The 20,393-nt window shown below is 34.4% G+C and overlaps 1 protein-coding gene across 3 annotated transcripts in view; it reads left to right on the top strand.

Annotated features, from left to right (window-relative positions):
- Positions 1-20,393, top strand: part of TTBK2 (tau tubulin kinase 2) — a 251,713-nt gene that overhangs the window by 179,764 nt on the left and 51,556 nt on the right. For all 3 annotated transcript variants that reach the window (XM_051977162.1, XM_051977161.1, XM_051977160.1), the window contains exons 10-12: positions 5,856-6,013; positions 12,914-13,130; positions 15,924-16,135. In XM_051977162.1, the coding sequence (XP_051833122.1) occupies positions 5,856-6,013; positions 12,914-13,130; positions 15,924-16,135 (587 nt within the window). The remainder of the gene's footprint in view (positions 1-5,855; positions 6,014-12,913; positions 13,131-15,923; positions 16,136-20,393) is intronic.

The raw sequence follows: 20,393 nt of genomic DNA, 5'->3' as shown, positions 1-20,393 counted from the left end.
AATAAAATCCATCTCCTCAATCTGGGTTCATTCTAATCTTATCTGTGGTCCAAACACAGCCTGTGCTTTCTTACCTTTCTTTTAACACTGTGAAGTTCCCTGGTTTTTATTGCTAAACCCTACACAGCCTGGGGATTAGGGTGGGATACCCATCATATATTTGTTCTAAAAAGTAGACATCAATGAAAAAAATATCCCAGGAATGCACATTTGGATTCAACTGATTCCACTGGGTTCATTGCCAATAGTTGATCCATAGTTTAATCCAGGCCATAATTGGTCTAGAACAGAGATGTCAAGTCACAGCCCATAAAATTCCTTCGTGCCTCTAGAACCAGATTAAAATATAACTGTGAAATGCTTAACAAAATTAATTAAAATACAATGAAACATAGAAAATCAAAATTGACATTATCTAAGTCAACGTGAGGCCTACTGTGATACATTTCTATTTGAATTTGACATCATTGGTCAAGAGGACTTCTTGGAACCCTTCTGAGATAATCTCAGTCTCCAGGCGTCAGAATAGACTTCTTTTTGCCTAGTTGGTCCAAGAGATAAATTGGAACGCAGCTGAAAGAATAGTATTGACTGGTACCACTGCCAAGTTCACTTGGCCTGCTATGGTTCCTTAAGCCATTAGCCCTTCAGGTGCCAGTTACTTTGGCATTTAAGAATGGCGAAAATAGAATTCTGTTCCTTCTTTGACTTGTAATTCCAATATGAGATTTTCTTTTTCCCTTTTTGTTACTGTATCTTAGTATGAGCATAAGTGCAGTGAAAACTATTTCTCCGATAGATTATACAAAATAATGTTTAGAAGGTAGAAAAAATTACCTTTCACTATCTGCTTCTAAAATATACCAAGATAGCATGTTTAAATGCTTTATTGATTAATTGATTTTCTCATTATCTGAGAAATACTGGAACCTAATCCCCAACAAGACTTTGGGATCTTACAAATAGTTCCTGTTATTTCAAGGACATTGCTTTGTTCCCCGGCTTTCTTATAAGGATAAAGTGGGATTCCAGACAAGTGAATATGATACAGCTATTGATTTTACTTTATCCTAAAGATATGTGAGGCAGGCTTAGGGCTCTGATAACTCCTATTCTCCCTACACTTTAATCTCAAGAATAATTGTTACTGTAGAGAAAAATATGTTGAAGAATTGAATAAGCAAAATATAAGCAATTATATGGTTTACAGATGCATTGGTTCTGTAAACTTTTTATAAGTAACTGCTATTTAAGGTATTTAAGGGGAATTTATGTGACACTTGTCAGTTGTAGATTAGATTCATCTCATCTTATCCAAGGAACTGGCCTTTGTAGTAGATGGAAATATAAAACCTTAGTGATGGAAAGAATCTCAGAACTCATCTAATCCAAAATTGTAACTGAACAAAAGCCTCTATCATCTTTATGATTCTTTGATTTTGAAAAACATTTTTGTTTTTCATTATTCTGAACTTGACAGATACCAATAAGCAAGAGCATTTACATGTACAAAGAAAGAGCATAGAAAGGATTAATGTGAAAACAATGTAAGTCATTAAGCATTTAAGTGCCTGTGTCCAGGCATTGTCCTAAATTTTGGGGAGGCAAAGAAAGGCAAAAACAGCTTCTGTTGTAATAGTGCTCACAGTCTAACAGGGGAAGACAACATATAAGTAGGTGTTTAGAAATATGCTGATAGGGGCAGCTAGGTGGCGCAGTAGAGCACCTGAGTCAGGAGGACCTGAGTTCAAATTTGACCTCAGACACTTAACATTTCCTAGCTGTGTGACCCTGGGCAAGTCACTTAACCCCAATTGCCACAGCAAAAAAAAAAAGAAAGAAAAAAGATGATAAATCAGACATGATATTAAAGGGAAAGCATTAATATTAAAGAGGACTGAGACAGACTTCTTGAAGAAGGTAGAATTTTTAGCTAAGATTCTTCTTTAAGATTTTAAGATGTATATGCTATACTAATGTTACCTTAACTGCTATATCACTCTGATGGACAAAAAGATTAAGAGATTACTGACTGAGGAAGTTTCTTGGCTTTTTTGGCCTTTTTATAATGATGATTGCTTTATATGAATTAAATGATGTTAATACTGGGGGAACAAACTGTACAAATATTTTTATAGATTCTTTTTAAAAAATCTCTTTTGGTATTAGTGGTAGCATTATTAGGTCAAAGGATATGCATGATTTTATAATCCTTTGGGCATAGATCATATCTTTTGATCCTTTATCAACTGGGGAATGGCTCTTAATATATTTTTTATAAGACTCAGTTTCCTATACATTTGAGAAATGAAGCCATCATCAGAGAAACTTGCCTCAAAAGTTGCTAACTGTATTTTCCCCATTTATTCTACATTCTTTCTTTTTAACCCTATTCCTCTTTAAAAGTGTTTTGCTTCTGACCAACCACTCCCCTGATGTGTCCTCTCTTCTGCCGCCTTCCCTTCTTCTCGTTTCCCCTTCCTTTCCTACTTTCCTGCAGGGTAAGACAGATTTTTATATCCATATTAACTGCATATGTTATTTCTTCTTTGAGCCAATTCTGATGAGAATATGGTTTACTCACTCACCCCTCTCCTCCTTCTCTTCCCCTTCATTTAAAAGCTTTTTCTTCACTCTTTAATGGAAGATAATTTACACCATTCCACCTCTCCTTTTCTCTTTCTCCTAGTAATATACTCTTTTATCTCTTCACTTTATTTTATTTCTTAGATATTATCCTTTCATGCTCAACTCACTCCTGTGCCCTCTATCTGTATGTACTCCTAACTGCCATAATAATGAGAAAGTTCTTAAGAGTTTTAAGAGTCATCTTCCTATGCAGGAATGTAAACAGATGCATCTTGTTATGTCCTTTATGATTTCCCTTTCCTCATTACTTATGCTTCTTCTAAGTCCTGTGTTTGAAAATCAAATTTTTTATTCCGCTCTGATCTTTTCATCATGAATGCTTGAAAGGCCTCTGTTTCATTGAAGGTGCGCCTTTTCCCCCTAAAGAATTATGCTCAGTTTTGCTTGTGTAGATGATCTTTGGTTATAATCCTAACTCCATTGCTCTCTAGAATATCATATTCTGAACCCTCTGGTTCTTTAATATTGAAGTTGCTAAATCTTGTGTTATTCTGACTGTAGATCCACTATACTTGAATTGTTTCTTTTTAGATGCTTGCAGTATTTTCTCCTTAACCTGGGAGTTCCAGAATTTGGCTATAATATCCCTGGAAGTTTTCATTTGGGGATCTCTTTCAGGAGAGGATAAGTGAATTTTTTCAATTTCTGTTTTGCCCTCTGGCTTTAGAGTATCAGGATGGTTTTCCTAGATAATTTCTTGAAAGATGATATTGAGACTTTTTTTTAATAAGGACTTTCAGATAGGCCAACAGTTTTTAAATTCTTCTAAATCTATTTTCCATGTCAGTTGTTTTTCCAGTGAGATACTTCATATTTTTCTACTTTTTCATTTCTTTTGGTTTTGTTTTATTGTATCTTGATTTTTCATAAAGTCATTAGCTTCCTTTTTGCTCAATTCTAATTTTTAAGGAATTATTTTCTTCAGTGAGCTTTTGTTAATCCTTTTCCATTTGGGCAATTTTGTTTTTTAAGGCATTCTTGTCATTTGCTTTGCTTTATTTCCCTCTGCATCACTCTTATTGTGCTTTCTGCTTTTTCTGTTACCTATTACTTGATACACTCAAAATCCCTTTTGAACCCTTCAATGGCCTGAAACCAATTATTATTTTTCTTGGGAGCTTTGGATGTAGGAGCTTTGGCTTTGTTATTTCTTCTGAGTATGTATTTTGATCTCCCTTGTCACCATAGTAACTTTTTATGATCAGAATCTTTGTTGTTTGCTCATTTTTCCAGCTTATTACTTGGCACAACTATTAGTTGGGCACTTTTCCAAGGGAGAGAGTGTAATGCCTCAAGTTTTCAGGGATTTTGTGCAGCTGGTTTCAGAGATCCTGCTAGGGTCTTGAACAATGAGCCCAGCATTGCTACCCAGATCTGAGAATGGGCAAAACAACAGAATCCTGCCTCAGTGCCATCAAAGAGATCCCTGCAATCTTTCTCTGACCAACTGTACAGCCTCTTCTCCCTCAACTTGTGTGTGCTGAGATCACCAAAAGCCACAGGAATCACTGCCCTAGTGATCACACCTAGTTGGTGTGCTGTTGATTCATTGGTTCCCAAAGCCTGATCAAAGGGCTCTCCTTACACCCTAGTATGCCAAACCTTTTCTGCAGAGTTGTCCTTGGCCTCTGTGGACTGAGAGATCTGGAGATCATTGCTATTACTGCCAATTTAGACACCTTGTAGTCTGCTCCTGATTTTCTGAGACCCCAGGCTGTGCTGGTACTGTATTGCACTCCAGACCCACTCCTATTTCCAACCTTCTGTGCCACTTACAGCAGGAAAATTGATCACCTCCATCTTTTTTGAGGGTTTTGTTGCTCTAAAATTTGTTTAATATTATTTAAAGGTACTTGGAGGGGTTTGGAAGAACTTAGTCAAGTCCCTACTTTTATTCCACCTTTTTAGCTTGGCTTCCCTGTTTGTTTATTTTAAAGGATAAGAAGAATCTCAGGCAGGTTTGTAGCGAGTATCTTCACAAGACTCTGAATACATGTCTGAATTTAGATAAATGCATCTATCCTTTTTCCAAGTTGAAGAGTGGGATTGTAGCTGAAGAGAGGGATCTTGTTCTTTGTATTTTGTGTTGAGTTATTTGGATATGACACTACAGTAATCATTTATTAAAGCTTATTGAATTAGGAAATTTTAATTAATTAGGAAAATTTAAATTTTAAAAACTAAATTTTAAAAAGTTATTGTCACTGCTGTGTTTAGGATGGATTAGCGTATCCCTTTATTAGAAAAATAGACCAATCTGGAGACAAAGAAGAAAAAAGTAGGAAGTTACTGTGGAAGGTATAGAGACAAAGTAAGGCCTTGAAAATTTGATCCTAATAATTAGGAAACTGTGTGTGTGTGTGTGTGTGTGTGTGTGTGTGTGTGTGTGTGTGTGTACAGATTAATAGGTAAGTAGGAAAAAGAGAAACCACAAAGTCAGAAAGTCAGTGACTTGAGAAGTGATCAAAGCATAAAAAAAGTGAAATAAAGATAGAAATCTTGCAGGAGAAGAAAAAAATACTATGTGATGACAACTAATTGCTCATGGAGAAGAGAGAAAAAATGAATTTTAAAATTAGAATATTTAGAAGAAAGTAAAAAAGGGGGGTAATTACCAAATGTAATGGGAAAAGCGGGGCTCAGGAACTCTATATTCTGTAATTAGATTTGGTGATATGGTGCTTGCTAGCATCCACTATACTCAAAGGAAAAGATGCTGGAGAAAGAGAATAAAAGATGAAGAGTAGGTTTAGGACTCAGAATAGATGCTCGTGCCATATAAGGGAAAAAGAATAATAGAAGTTGACTATCAAATTATTTAGAATGGATACTTGACAGATTAAATGAAATGAATATGAAAAAAGAATAAGCATAGTCCTGGGAATACTGGATACTATCACAGGTTTTTTTAAATGTCTTTAAAAAGAGATTTTTGAAAAAAGGAGTTTTCTTGAAACTTTTGAGACTCATTTGTGAACCAAATCTGTATTGGCCTAATCTAAAGAAATAAAAGTATTTTTGTTATTAAGAAGATCAATGGGGGTGTTTGTTGGAACATGTTTATTTAAATTAAAGCTTGTAAGAAAATCAAATGATGAATCTGTTGTTCTCTTTCTTGCTCCTTAAAGAATTGAAGCAGCTTTGTATTTATTATTGGTTTACTCAGTGTTTTATTTTTTTCTTGTTTTTTATGCATGTGAATTTAGCTTCTTACATCCGTGTTTGACAACAGCATCAAGACTTTTGGAGTAATTGAGAGTGATCCTTTTGACTGGGAGAAGAGTGGAACTGATGGCTCCCTAACAACAACCACAACTTCCACAACCCCTCAGTTACACACTCGTTTAACACCGGCTGCAATTGGGTATGTCCTGAACAGTTCATTCCCCAATGTGTCACCTTCAAACCTTTCAGCAGCAACAGAAATGTCCTATAGTTCATCCAAACTCTTTCTTCAGGAACCCCAGCACCAAAAAATAGGAGAAACACAATGGGATTTCCCTGAATTCCGTACTGCTCTTGAACATTCTTTAGCTTGATACTATTTTTCTAATAAAATGACAGTAGCCTACTCTGTGAAGTGGGAGTTAAGGAATTATATGATATTTTAACATATTTAACATGTATTGGATAACCTGCCATCTAGGGGAACGGAGTGGGGAGAAAGGGGAAAATTTGGAACACAAGGTTTTGCAAGGGTCAATGTTGAAAAATTACCCATGCATATATTTTGTAAATAAAAAGCTTTAATAATAAAAAAAAAAGAAAAAAATTGGAACACAAGATTTTGCAAGATGAATGTGGAAAATTATCTACGCATATGTTTTGAAAATAAAAGGCTTTATATTAAAAACATAAACTTTACTCTTGAAACCTCCCCCCAAAAAAAAATTACATGACTTGATGATTCTTAACTTCCTTACAAGTGTTCTTCAGAATGAGAAAGAACTCTTTGCTCTAGCTAGCTCACACTTAGTAGAGATTGTATAAGTCTCTGGAGAATATAATAAGCAGTAATGTTGTATTTTTTTTTTGATGTGCATAGTTTAATGACTTTTTCTCAAATTCAAATTAACTTCCAAAATGCATGAAGACCATTTCACATGTTGATTCCCTTGTTTAAATGTAACCTTCTTGAAGACAGGAACTGTCTTTGTATCCCTTCAAAACCCAATGGAGACAGACAAGACTAAATCAGGGGTCCTCAAACTACGGCTTGCAGGCCAGATGCAGCAGCTGAGGAAGATTATCCCCCTCACCCAGGCTATGAAGTTTCTTTATTTAAAGGCCCACAAAATGAAGTTTTTTGTTTTTACTATAGTCCAGCCCTCCAACAGTCTGAGGGACAGTGAGCTGGCCCCCTATTTAAAAAGTTTGAGGACCTCTGCTCTAAATCCATGTTCCTTGGTAATAATGTTTCATATACTACAAGTCCTACTGCCTAACCTAGCGCTATAGTTATCATTGAGAGAATAATCACTTTGAAGAAATGTTTTATCACCAAGGCCAGCTAACTAACTTCTAAAAGAAAGTAAATCTAAAAGCTCTTGAAATGACAAAGTTTCCTCCTCCCCTTCATTCCCCCACTGGTCTTACTTCCAGGCCAGTTATCATAGCCCTCTTCTCCAGAAGCAATCCTTGTGTAAATGAGGCCTGGCAAGTGCTTCTGTGGGTGGTACAACCCTTACACATCTACCTGCCACAGTTACTGAGAGCCTGGAAAAGTAAGTCATCTGCACTGTTAAATGGTTCAATGATTTAATTCTATAAAAAGGATATGACTAATTTTCCTACTTGATTTGTACCTGAAATCTCTTATACTGTGCAGTGTCTCTCCCCATTAGAATGGGAGCGTCTTAAGACCAGCAACTTGTGAATTTGATATAAAGGAGTCTAGGGCAGTGAAATTAGTGACATGGTTAGTATATAGAGGGAGCCTAGGCTGTTATGTAGGTGTAGTAGGGCTACTAGAAATGGGAGAGATCCAATTAGTATGTAGAAGAAGAAGTATAGGCTTGTGTTCTGTCGTTTGTCTTGGCTTCCTCATCGTGTAATAATGATTGTGGTGGGGATTAGGGTAGTTTCAAACAGCATATAGAATATAATAAGCTCTGATGAGCTGAAGGCTATGATTAGAGATAGTTGAAGAATGAGAAGTATGGTAAGATAGGATTTTTTTTGTGTGTTAAGAGTTCATGGACCAGGTGATTTTGGCTTGCAATTATCATTAGTGGAAGAAATCAACACAATAGGAATGGGAATGGTCCTGATAGAGAATCTAGTGAGAAGGAGATGTTATAATTGTAGCCTAGGTCAGAGCTGTGTTAAAGAAGAGTTAGGCTTCAGATGCTGATTAGGAAGCTGTGGGTTGTAGTGTTAATTCATACTCAGGGTTTTTTGGAGTATCATGTTAATGGGATAAGTATAGAGGTTGATACTAGGATTTTTAGCATTGCAGCAGGTTAAGGTTTTGAATGTAAGTCATTACTGTGGATGCCAGAGATTTTGACCAATCCAAGGTCAAAAGAAAGTGATGGTTTCTTCAGTGTTTTTGTGCCTCTTTTTCCAAGGTATTATTTTCTTGCATCACTCTCATTTCTTTTCCCGTTATTCAGTCTCTGAAAAAGCAGTAATATTAATGAATTATAGTCATTGTCGGTTATTGGGGCCACAAATGCTGCATGAGCTTGTAGGAATAATTTGCCTGATTTTTGAAGGGTGGGGACAATTTGGTCTTTGGTTTATTATGCTTTTCTAACCTTTTTTTTTCCTTTCTGTTTTTTCCTCTTGTCTGCTACAATTGTGCCACATGAATTTTCTTCCATTTGTCTTGCTATCACCCTTCTCTCACCTTTCTTTTTTTAATCCTCTTTAGTCTTGTGGGAGGAAATGCACTGTATCCCAAAAGCCTTGTTGCAATTTCAAGCTCTCAAAGTTTGTAGACCATTCTGTGGGTAGAAGCTCTCCCCTTATTTTGCACAGGGCATAGGCAGTGCTATTCATAACAGTTTAATAGCTGCATTTCACCTCATGCCCATTTTTTTAATTCAATAGTATTTTATTTTTTTAATTACAGTTAAAGATAGTTTTCAACATTCATTTTTGTAAGATTCTGAGTTCTAAATTATTTTCTCCCTCTCTTCCTTACCTCCCCTCTCCCCAAGACAGCAATAAGTTATACATGTACAATCATTTTAAACTTACTTCCATATTAGTCATATTGTGAAAGAAAAATCAGAACAAAAGGGAAAAACTATGAGGAAAAAAAAGTATACCTCCAAAAGGTAAAAATAGTATGCTTTGATCCACATTCAGTCTTCACAGTTCTCCCTCAGGATGCAGATGCCATTTTCCATCCTAAGTTTGCATACATGTGAAACCATGTAAAATATTTCTATATTAGACATATTGCAAAAAAAAATTGAAAGCAAGAGAATTATATTTCAGTTTCCACTCAGAGTTTGTCAGTTCTCTCTGGAGGTGAATAACTTTTTTTCATAATGAGTCCTTTGGGATTGTCTTAGATTATTGTATTAATTAGAGTAGCCAAGACTTCACAATTGATCATCGTTACAGCAGTGCTATTATGCACAATGATCTTTTGATTCTTCTCACTTCACTTTGTATCATTTCCCATATGTCTTGCCTTTTTTTTCTGAAACCATCACTCATCATTTCTTACAGCATAGCAGTACTACATCCCAATCATGTCACACTTCGTTTAGCCATTGCTCCTTAATTCTTTGCCATCACAAAAAGAGCTGTTATAAATATTTTTGTACATATAAATCCTTTTCCTTTGTTCTCTTTGTGGTACAGACCTAGTGGTGGCACTGCTGGGTCAAGTCAAAGAATATGCAGAGTTTTATTTATAACCCCAAACATAGTTCCAGATTGTTCTCCAGAATGGTTGGAGCAGTTCGCAACTCTGCTAGCAGTTCATTAATATTACCTGTTTTCATTCTTCTCCTCCAGAATTTGTCATTTGACCTGGGAGCTCTAGAATTTGGCTATAATATCCATGGGAGTTCTTACTTTGGTATCTTTTTCAGATGTTTGGTGGATTTTTTTAGTTTCTATTTTACTCTGTGGTTCTAAGATATCAAGGCAGTTTTCCTTGATAATTTCTGAAAGGCAGTATCTTGGCTTTTTCTTCATGACTTTAAGGTAATCCGGTAATTCTTAAAGTTCTCTCTTTTTGTTTTATTTTCTAGGGCAGTTGTTTTTTCCAATGATATTTCACATTCTATTTTTTTCCCTTTTCTTCTTTTTTTCTTTTTTTCCTTCTTTTGACTTTGTTTTATTGTCTCTTAAAGTCTCATGGAATCATTATCTTCATTTTTAAAGAATTATTTTCTTCAGTAAATTTGTATACCTCCTTTTCCATTTGGCATATTCTGTATTTTAAGGTGATAATTTCTTCAGTGTTTTTGTGCCTCTTTTTCCTAGGTATTATTTTCTTGCATCACTCTCATTTCTTTTTTCCTTTTTTCTCTACTTCTCTCTTAAATGCTTTAAGAATTCTTATTAGACTTGGGTCCAATTAGTAATTTTCTTTGAGGCTTTGCTTTTAGCACTTTTCTTCTAAATGTATGCCTTGGTCTTCTGCCACTCTTGTAGTTATTATGATCACACTTTTTTTGTTGTTGTTTGCTCATTTCTCTCAAACTATTTCTTCATTTTGAACTTTAGGTTAAAGATGAATTCTGTTCACCTGAAAGTAGAGAGGCACTGTCCTAAGCTTCAGGCTTTTTCATGCTGCTGTTTTAAGAGTTAGCTCTGCTGGTCTGCAAGTTTTCAATGCTTGGTGTAATCTAGAAAGAAGTATAGTCATTGCTCTCCTGGTCTATGCTCTGGCCTTTACCCAGGAGGCCCCCAGCTCCTACAAGTATTAGTGCTTCTCTTAGCTCTAAAACTGTGACCATGTCCCCTGTTCCCTTGTGACTGATCACAAGTGTTCCTCTCTGCCGTGACCTTTAAGCCAGAATTATATATGGCCCTATACAATTATAACTATAACCCAGAATTTAAAATCTTAATATATATGAGGACAGTTTAGACTCAAAGAGGTTATGTGACTTGTAATAAGTCATGATTCATTTGATATCTTCTCATTCAGGACTTCAATCTATTGCCTTTACCACCAAACTCCATTTTCACTTCCTTCCCCATCCTGTTATATCACATACATGCACCAATAAACCCAAGTCACATATTCATGTACTCATCTATGGCATATATTCTTTTTTATATTTTATATTACTTCTATTCTCATTTTTTGAACATAACCAAAATCTTGCTTCTATTCAGTCTTTGAATTCAGATTTAAAGAGAATTGTGAGCAGAGGTGCTATATTGTGATTTTTATGATTTGAGTTAAGATGAAGCTAAAATGTTATGATGGGTTAAAGAAAGGATTGTGAAGAGGGCTATAGGCAGTGAGAGTAAATGGGCTTCTGGAGGCACTATATAGAGAGGAGTTTCAGTGTGATATCATCATCTCAGAAGTGTGGATGGAATGAGAGTAATGGCTGGGGGGGGGGAAACAAGAATGAAAATGGAGAGATTTCTTATGTCTGAAAGAAAAGAAGTAAGGGTAGTGTGAGGAGAATCACAGCTTAATGGACTCAAAATGCTAGTGTAGAAGTATAGACATATTTGCCAAAGAAACAATGTTTTGTGGCTAGAGAGGAATCAGAGGCTCAGCTTTTTAGGTTTTCAGAGATGCAAATAAAGAGCAGATGAATGAAGATTTAGCCAAGATTGGAGAAAATGTTAGTGAACACATTATGTTAAACTCAGTAGTCATTAAACAGATTTTGCTTATTTGCAGCTAATTAATTTTTATATAGTTTCCATAGTAGCTTTGAAATTAATTCTTTAGAATCTTTATTTTAAATAAATTTAGCTACTTCAAGCCAAATGGGTATTGAATGTTTTTTGAAACCTCTTTTATCTAGCTTAGAAATAATGATTGACAGACTTATTCTCTGTCAAAGCTAAGGGCTGCAAGGTCTTTAATTGAGATTAGTCTTTTCTTTGTACACAACTTTTGGAATTTAAATTTCTGTTGAAAAAAAGGCTTCAGTATGTGGGATTAGCCCATCTATGGAGAGGACTATACTGAAAGTAGTTAGGCTATAGACTATCAGTTCATGGAGCTCTGATGTCAAATTGCTAAATATGAGTGGCAGTAAGATAGTGTGGAAAAAACACTGAACTTGGGCTGTTAATATTGATTCTGTCATTTGCTTTGAGCAGGTCACACCTACTCTGATCCTGTTTCCTATTAATAAAATTAAGAGGTTGAAGTAGGCAATCTTTTAGATTCTCTTCCAGCTTAAGATTCTATAATTGTGTTATCCTAAAATGAAGTCACATAGAACATCATAGGATGCCTATTCGAAAAGATGTTCTTATGATAATTACACATTGTTTGGCCATCATCCCCATGATCTGGTGAAGGATCTGCTTCTATTTCCAGACTTTAAATTACTACCCAGAAAACAGTGCAATTTTTTTTTTGCTAAGTACTTGTTCCCAGGCAACAATATTTTAAGAACACCTGATATAGTCAGTTCTAGGTGTTATTAAAAGATACAAAAGAAATAGACCTGACCACAGCCTTGACAGATTAATAGTCATAATTAAAGAGGACCAACTACCTAAAAGATAGATAAGCACAAAGAAATAGTAAACAAGTTCCAGGAAATCATGATTGAAACTGGATATAGAATAGTGGTTCTAGGCTTTTCTCTACTTTACACAAGTTATGTCCTACAAATGTCTGAATTCATATGACTTGTAGAAAAGTGTTATCAAACATTTATACAAGCAATTTTAGTGTTTTGCATAGTAAATTGATTGTGATTGCACTTCCATTGAACTCATTCTGCTTATAACAATCTTTTCCTGATTCCTGGGAAAATTACAAATAATTGGGAATTCATTTTCATTGATAAAGGTTTTTCTTGACTAACATGATAAACAGTATTTCTAATTTAACTTCTATTAAATCATATTAGGTCAATAGAATATTTTGTTTAGAAAACATTTGAAAGAATTCTAGTTGAAATTTGAAGTCTTCTTGCCAAACATGGGCAAAGGTTGACTTTCTAAAAACTCTTATTTTGTTTTTCATAGTCTTAAGTATATGTAAACTTTGTTTATTAAAATCCAGGAATCAGATGCAGAAGGATAATCTCATAGTACTTTTATCTCTATGCTGATTACAAATCTTAACTCTTTCATTCATCCTGTATAGAATTGCAAATGCCACCCCTATTCCGGGAGACTTACTTCGAGAAAATACAGATGAGGTATTTCCAGATGAACAACTCAGTGATGGAGAGAATGGTATTCCTGTTGGTGTATCACCAGATAAACTTCCTGGATCTGTAGGACACCCTCGTCCTCAGGAGAAGGATGTCTGGGAGGAAATGGATGTTAACAGGAACAAGATAAAACTGGGGATCTGTAAAGTATGTACCTCTTAAACATGTTCCTTCCTGTGCTCTTAACTGCATTTATCTTATTATATTAAATGATCAGAATATAGCTTGATTAACATTAGTAATTAGAAGCATTCAGAATAGCTAGCATTTCATGGACATTTTAATACTAGTAATTTGTGCTTCTGTAGCATATTTTATCCAGGTTTTTCACTTTGCCAACATTAAACATTAATTTTTGACCTTGGCTATATGGGAAAGGTGAGGTTATATATTTTTTACAGACAGAAATGCTTAAAGAAAAAAATGAAACTTTCGGAACATCATATTAAGATCCTAATCCTTCTGCCACACTGGTGGAATAGTAATTATAAACTAATCATTGCCTCTCCCAAGTGAGGCAAGATGTTGACCATGTGCAGATACCATTGGAATAGGTGTGGGAATCTGAAATCAGGGAAAATGAAACATAACTAACTTATCTAACATAATTGGAATGTGTATTGATATTACCTACTGTAAAATCTTAAAGAACAGCTTATATTACTATTCCCAAATCAGGTATCTAGTTTTAAATCATTATCATTTGCCCTTTTTCTTATTAAATTTCAAATATGTAAATTTGGTCAAATGAACACAGCAATTGATTGCCTTTAAACATGTTCGCACTCAATAACTATTAGAACCAAGAAGTTTGCTTTTTTTGGTCATTCTTTAAAAACTGATTTAAAGCACAGGGATTTTGTGATGGTTGCTTTAGCAATCAAAAATGAGTCTTAAGGACATATTTATAATCTTTAGTGGTTTTGGAACTAGAAACTGATGTGTATAATTCAAGTGGAGCACACAATCATTGTTAAGATCTTGTTAGGAATGTTACCCGATTTATCAATTGTGTTACTTTTTAAGATACTTGTCAACTATGATAGAGACTGAAAGAAGACAAAATTTTCACATTATAATTGTAATCATCATGTGAATTTCTGGTTATATTACAGTCAAGTCTTAATTGCTTAGAGGGCACATTTCTCTTCCTCTACTCTTCTGTTGTGTCATACAAATTGTTGACAGTTATCCTCTCTAGCAGAGTTAAAGTTTAGTCTCCTTTGTCACAGGACAAAGAACATTGAGGGAAAAGAGAAAAAGAGTAAATCAATTTACTCCATTTTGGGATTTCTTAAAAGAATTTGATTAAAAGGAGGGAGAAACTGATGTCTAAAATGAAACTTCTCTATGATTCATTCATCTGTGATATTCTTCCACATTAGTATAGTTGGTATAACATGTCTTATGAAGAGATTCCAAAAAAATTCTTTTTATTCAGCTCTGTCTTGCACAGCCTCCTATCAGGTATCCCACTGAACTAAGCAAAGAATTCTGACCAATCAGAGAGCATGTGACCTTTATCCTCTGTTATAGGAGGCAGCAGTAGATTATCTGTGGAATTATATGACTCTGTTATTGCAGAATGTGCATTCTATCAGTGATCGAGTGCTGACATGACATAGTATAAAGAGCACCAACTTTGAAGACATAGGATCTAAGCTTGAGTTTGTACTCTGATACTCACTGGCTGTATGACTATGGCTCTTACTCTCAGTTTTTTCATTTGTAAAATAGGATAATATTAGCACTATGTATCTCACAGGGCTTTTATGAGAAAAATGCTTTGTAATCCTTAACATACTATACAAATATGAATTATTGTCCCAAGATTAGGTTGTTCTCATTTTAAGAGAGTCATCAGTAAGATCTTTCAATTGACAGCTTAGTCCATAGAATATGCTGACTGATTCTTTGGGGCAGTTTTTCTGTTTTTTTGGCTTAGGCCTCTCTGCTATTTATTTCACTTAAATGTTATTGACAGTTAACCTTGTCCATCATTTACTATCATACTGGTATGCAACTGCTTAAATTCATAATAGATTCTAGTGTATAGCATAGTGTTCCAAGTAAATTCCAGTGACCCTGGCCATCTAGAACAGTAGTTAGGCTGAAAGAGCATAATAAAAAGATAAGATAATAACTAAATACACATAGAGAAAATCATAATTTATTGCTCTCTGGATGATATTTTAAGAGATTATTAATCATTTAAAGTAATTTTACATGGGAAGACTTGGACTTATGAAAGAAGATGCTATCCACCTTCAGAGAAACAGATGACAAGTGGAACTATACAAAGTATGGTCTTACATATATGTGTATGAGTGTATATGTGTATATATGTGATGTTTATAAATATCTATCTACATGTATATACATCCATACTTAATTATAGCTTTCTTTAGGGTGGGAAGTAGAAAGAGAGGGGGGAAAATGAAGTAAAAATTACACAGTAGAAAATAGAAGAAAAACTACAAGGAAGCAAAGAAAATCTGGGAAGCTTTGAAAACTATACATAGCATTTATCATATAGGTTTTCTTGAAATAGAAATTTATTGGTTTATTTTGAATCCTTTCTTATGTTTTGCTATGTAAATGACAATTTTTTTCTCCTTTTATTTTTGTTTAAAATAAATAATAAAATTTGCTCCCAAATGTTTTAAAATAAATAATAAAATAATTTTACATAATTTTTACTCTTTTCCCCTATTTTTAAATCAAAACTGTAATCAAACCAAAAACTGAATATACAATTCAGTTAGTTTAGAATACCAGTGGGCTAATAAATAAAAAACATATTGAAATACCAACCTCTCAGCACAATCTTAAGTATCTCCTGAAAACGAATCAATCTTAGTATCAGCTCTATTTTGAGTTTCAGTAGTCTGTCATGTATTGTAACTTAAAATGAATTGCATATTTTTATATTTTGTATAGGCTGCTACAGAAGAGGAGAATAGCCATGGTCCAGCAAATGGTATACTAAATGCACCAAGCCTTGGTTCACCGATTCGTGTTCGCTCAGAGACAACCCAGCCAGAGAGAGATGTCCCATTGGTACGAAAGTTGCGGTCCATTCACAGTTTTGAGTTGGAGAGGCGTCTGACCTTGGAGTCAAAGCCAGACACCGACAAGTTCCTGGAGACCTGGTATGAAATGTTCTGCCTCTTTTCTCTTATTTTAACAGAGCCTTTGGGAAGAGGGTCTTATCAGAGCTACTCTCTTGTTATAAACATTTATGATGGGGAAAATGTACTATTTTTCCACAATGATAAGTGACTGAGCTTTCAGTAAGTGCTTATGTAGCATGCTTATTCTTACTGTAAATTCATAGACTCTCAGAATTAGGAGGAACTTATATGGTTATCTGGATCAATTCCATCAATTACAATTGTTATTACAACACTCCCAACAAGTACTAATGCAGTCACTGCTTGGAAACGTATATTGATGGGAAATGCACTGCCTCTTGATATGGTTCATTGTATTTTTGGAGAGACTTTAATAATTTGGAAGTGTTTCCTCCTATTCCTGTTAGATCTCCCTTTCAACAATTCATACCTATTTCTTTCAGTTTTACTCTCTGAGGATGAATAGAAGAATCTTCTTCTATATGATAGCCTTTTTAATACTTGAAGACAGCTATTTTGTTTCCTTACTCACTTCAAGAGATGGCCCTAGGCAAGACATGATTAAATATGAAATGACGGGTATAAGCAATGAGTTCACTAGAAGAAGTGACTGATAGAGATTGGATTAAGATTTCTTTTAGCCTAAAGAAGGCTAAACATCCCTAATGCCTTCAGTTGATATCCATGTTGCATTCATATGCCCTCTCATCATTATGGATACCTTCTTGAAATGCTTTACTTTGTCAATGCAGTTCCTAAAATTTTTGTGTCCAGAACTGAAGAACGAAGTATCATAAAATTCCATTGTTCTGGATACCTTATTAATGCAGTCTGGTATTTATTTGCATTATATATTGATTTTAATGATTGCCATGTTGCAGTATAGATAGAAATTAAATTTGCAGTGCATTAAAATCCTCAGATTTTTTTATAAGAATTGTTTTCTAACCATTCCTCAATCATTTTATGCTTGTACAATTGATTTTTTGGGTTTTTTAAAATATATTTATTTATTCTTTTACATTATTTCCCCAGTTACATGTAAAACAGTTTTTAGTATTTGTTTTTAAAATTTTGTGTTCCAAATTCTCTCCCTTCTTCTTTTCCACTCTACCATGCATTAAAAAGACAATGTGAAGTTATACAAAACATTTCCATAAGTCATATTTTGAAAGAAAGCATAGCTCTTCCTCCTCCCATACACACCAAAAAATTTCAAAAAAAAAAAATTTTTTTTAAAGTATGTTTTGGGGCAGCTAGATGGTGCAGTGGATAGAGTGCCAACCCTGAAGTCAGAAGAACCTGAGTTCAAATCTGGTCTTAGACACTTAACACTTCCTAGTCGTGTGACCCTAGGCACCCTAGGCAAGTTGCTTAACCACAATTGCCTCAGCAAAAAAAAAAAAAAAAAAAAGTATGCTTCAATCTGTATTGAAACACAATCAGTTTTTTTCTCTGGATATAGATAGTATTTTTCATTATAAATCTTTCAAAATAGTCATGGATCATTGATTGTATTGTGAGAATAGTAAAAATCATTCACAGATGATCATTCCACAATGTTGCTATTAGTTTGTATATGGTACATTTCACTTTGCATGAGCCCATAAAAGTCTTTTCAGGATTTTCTGAAAGAATTCTGCTCATCATTTCTTATAGCACAATAGTATTCCATCATAATCACATAACTACAATTTATTCAAGCATTCTCAATTTATTCAACCATTCTCCAATTGATGGGCATTACTTCAATTTCCCAATTTTTTGACTTGAGAAAAGATTAGCTATAAATATTTTTGTGCATATAGGTCCTTTTCCTTTTTAAAAAATCTTTTTGAGGATTCACACCTAATAGTAGCATTGTTAGGTCAAAGAGTAAAAATGATTTTATAGCCCTTTGGGCATGGTTCCAAATGTGCAATTGATTGTTTAACCCAAGTATAGGACTTTACATTGCTCCTTACTGAATTTCAGTTTAGTAGATTCAGCCTATTATTTTAGCTTTCTAAGATCTGGCTGCTCAGTGTGTTAACTGACAGATTAAGGAACAGGTCAATTCTCTGAGAGCCTCCATAGCTGTGGATCATAACATCTGAAGGTGTTGCAGGGCAGTCTTTGCTGACAGGTGCTGCGGACTGGGAATGAGATAAATTGGAGGCAGAGGGAAGAGGAAAGAGGTCAGACAATGTAATGGCCTCTCAGTCAGAGAGCTCAGAGAACAGCAGATGCCTCTCAGTCTCCTTGTATCATCCTCTCACACGAGGAGATCCATTCTGAGTTGGATCTCCAGTAGCCACTGTCGAGTGGCTCCCGTGTATCCCAACAGCTATCCCGTGTATTCCAACAGTTAACAATCCTTCTCAGCTTCTAGTCGATTTGATAAACATGCCATTTTTGAATTTATCTAAGAAATTGATTAATCATTGTTGAACAGAGCTAAGAACAAATCAGCAGGGCACTGCATTAGACTTCTCTCTCCTGACTGACTTGGAATCAGCCTACTTTTTGAATCTTGAACAAAGAATGTTCCATTCTCTCTGTCTCTGTCTCTCTTTGTATTCCATCAGTTTCATCAATGTATGTCCTTTGGACAATATGCTTTAATTGGATTTCATACTACACATTCTATGGACTTATTTCAGTTTCCAATGCCATTGACTCTTAAGAAATGTTACTACTATAATCTCTCACTGTTCTTATCCATATAATGTTTTACATTTGACTTTGTATTTTAAATTAATGTTGCCCTTGGTTTTTATGTCTTTTTGCTTGTCATGAAGATGAAGCATTTGCTGATTGTGGCAGTGCACGATGCTTTTTGTCTCCTTGTTATGGTAATTGTTTCATATTAATTAAACTTTTTATGGAAACGGGAATAACTGTGATGAATATTTTGTCTTTTATTTTCCTATTTTGGCTCGTCATTTGCCACATCTTAGCATGTCCACCTACACAAAACTTGTCACAGTCTCGTCTCTTTCTCTCCTAGTTCAGGCTTTCGTTACTTATTGCCTGATTATTATTGTAATAATCTTTTTTTTCTTTCGAGGATTTAATAGTATTTTGTTTTTCTAAATATATGCAAAAATAGTTTTCAACATTCAGCTTTGTAAAACCCTGTGTTCCAAATTTTTTCTCCCTCTCCTCTTCCTTCCCCTTTCCCCAAGCAATCCAATATAGCTTAAACATGCAATTCTTCTAAACATATGTAATAATCTTCTCATTAGTCTTTGTGATGAAAAGTTTCAGCAGATTCCTGTTACTTCCAATATAAAATGTAAACTTCTTATTTTAAATCTATCCAGGTTTAAGCCAGTCTGACTTCATCCTGTCTTTCCAGACTTATTACATATTACTTTTCTTTATATACATTTCATTCTAGCTAAATTGATTAAAGTCAGCATTCTGTCTTAGGATCTATATTTTCATATAGATTATCTCCTAAAATGTCTTTTCCTCTACTTTACTGCTTCTTAGAATTATCTTGTTTTTAACTAATATGAATACAAGTTTTCCTGTATAGAATGTAAATTTTTTATTACATTTAATTTTTTCTCAATCACATGTAAAACACAAAATTTTAACATTCATTTTTTACAATTTTGAGTTCCCAGTTCTCTTCATCCTTCCTCATCCCCACTCCTTGAAAAGGCAGACAATGATATACATTATATATGTGCAGTCATACAAAACATTTCCAAACATTTCAAAAGAAATACACACCAAAAAATACTGCAAAACGATAAAGTTTTAAAAATATGTTTCAATCTATATTCAAACTCCATCTACTCTCTGTGTGGAGGCAGAGAGCATTTTTCATCATATACTTCAGAAGAATAGCTAAGTCATTCACAATTGATCATCATATAATATTGCTGTTATTGTGTACAGTGCTCTCCTGGTTCTGCTCATTTCACTCAGTATCAGTTCATATAGGTTTTTCCAGACTTTTCTGAAATCAGCCTGTTCATTATTTCTTATAGAACTATAAATAGTATTCCATTACATTCAAATACCACAACTTATTCAGTCATTCTCCAACTGATGAGCATGTAATCAATTTCCAATTCCTAAATGTGGTATAGCAATTAGTGTTATATTTTGTCAGAAGCCTTTTCTGTATCTATTAAAATAATATGATTTTTGTTGGTTTTGTTTTGATATGGTCACGTATGCTGATAGTTTTCCTGATATTGAATTAACCCTGCATTCCTGGTATAAATCTACCTGTTCATAGTGTATGATCTTTCTGATATATTGCTGTAATCTCCTTGCT

The sequence above is a fragment of the Antechinus flavipes genome, chromosome 2, assembly GCF_016432865.1.
Source record: "Antechinus flavipes isolate AdamAnt ecotype Samford, QLD, Australia chromosome 2, AdamAnt_v2, whole genome shotgun sequence".
Taxonomy (NCBI): Eukaryota; Metazoa; Chordata; class Mammalia; order Dasyuromorphia; family Dasyuridae; genus Antechinus; species Antechinus flavipes.
The sequence above is the reverse complement of the archived record's forward strand: the minus strand, read 5'-3'. Positions and strand labels throughout refer to the sequence as shown.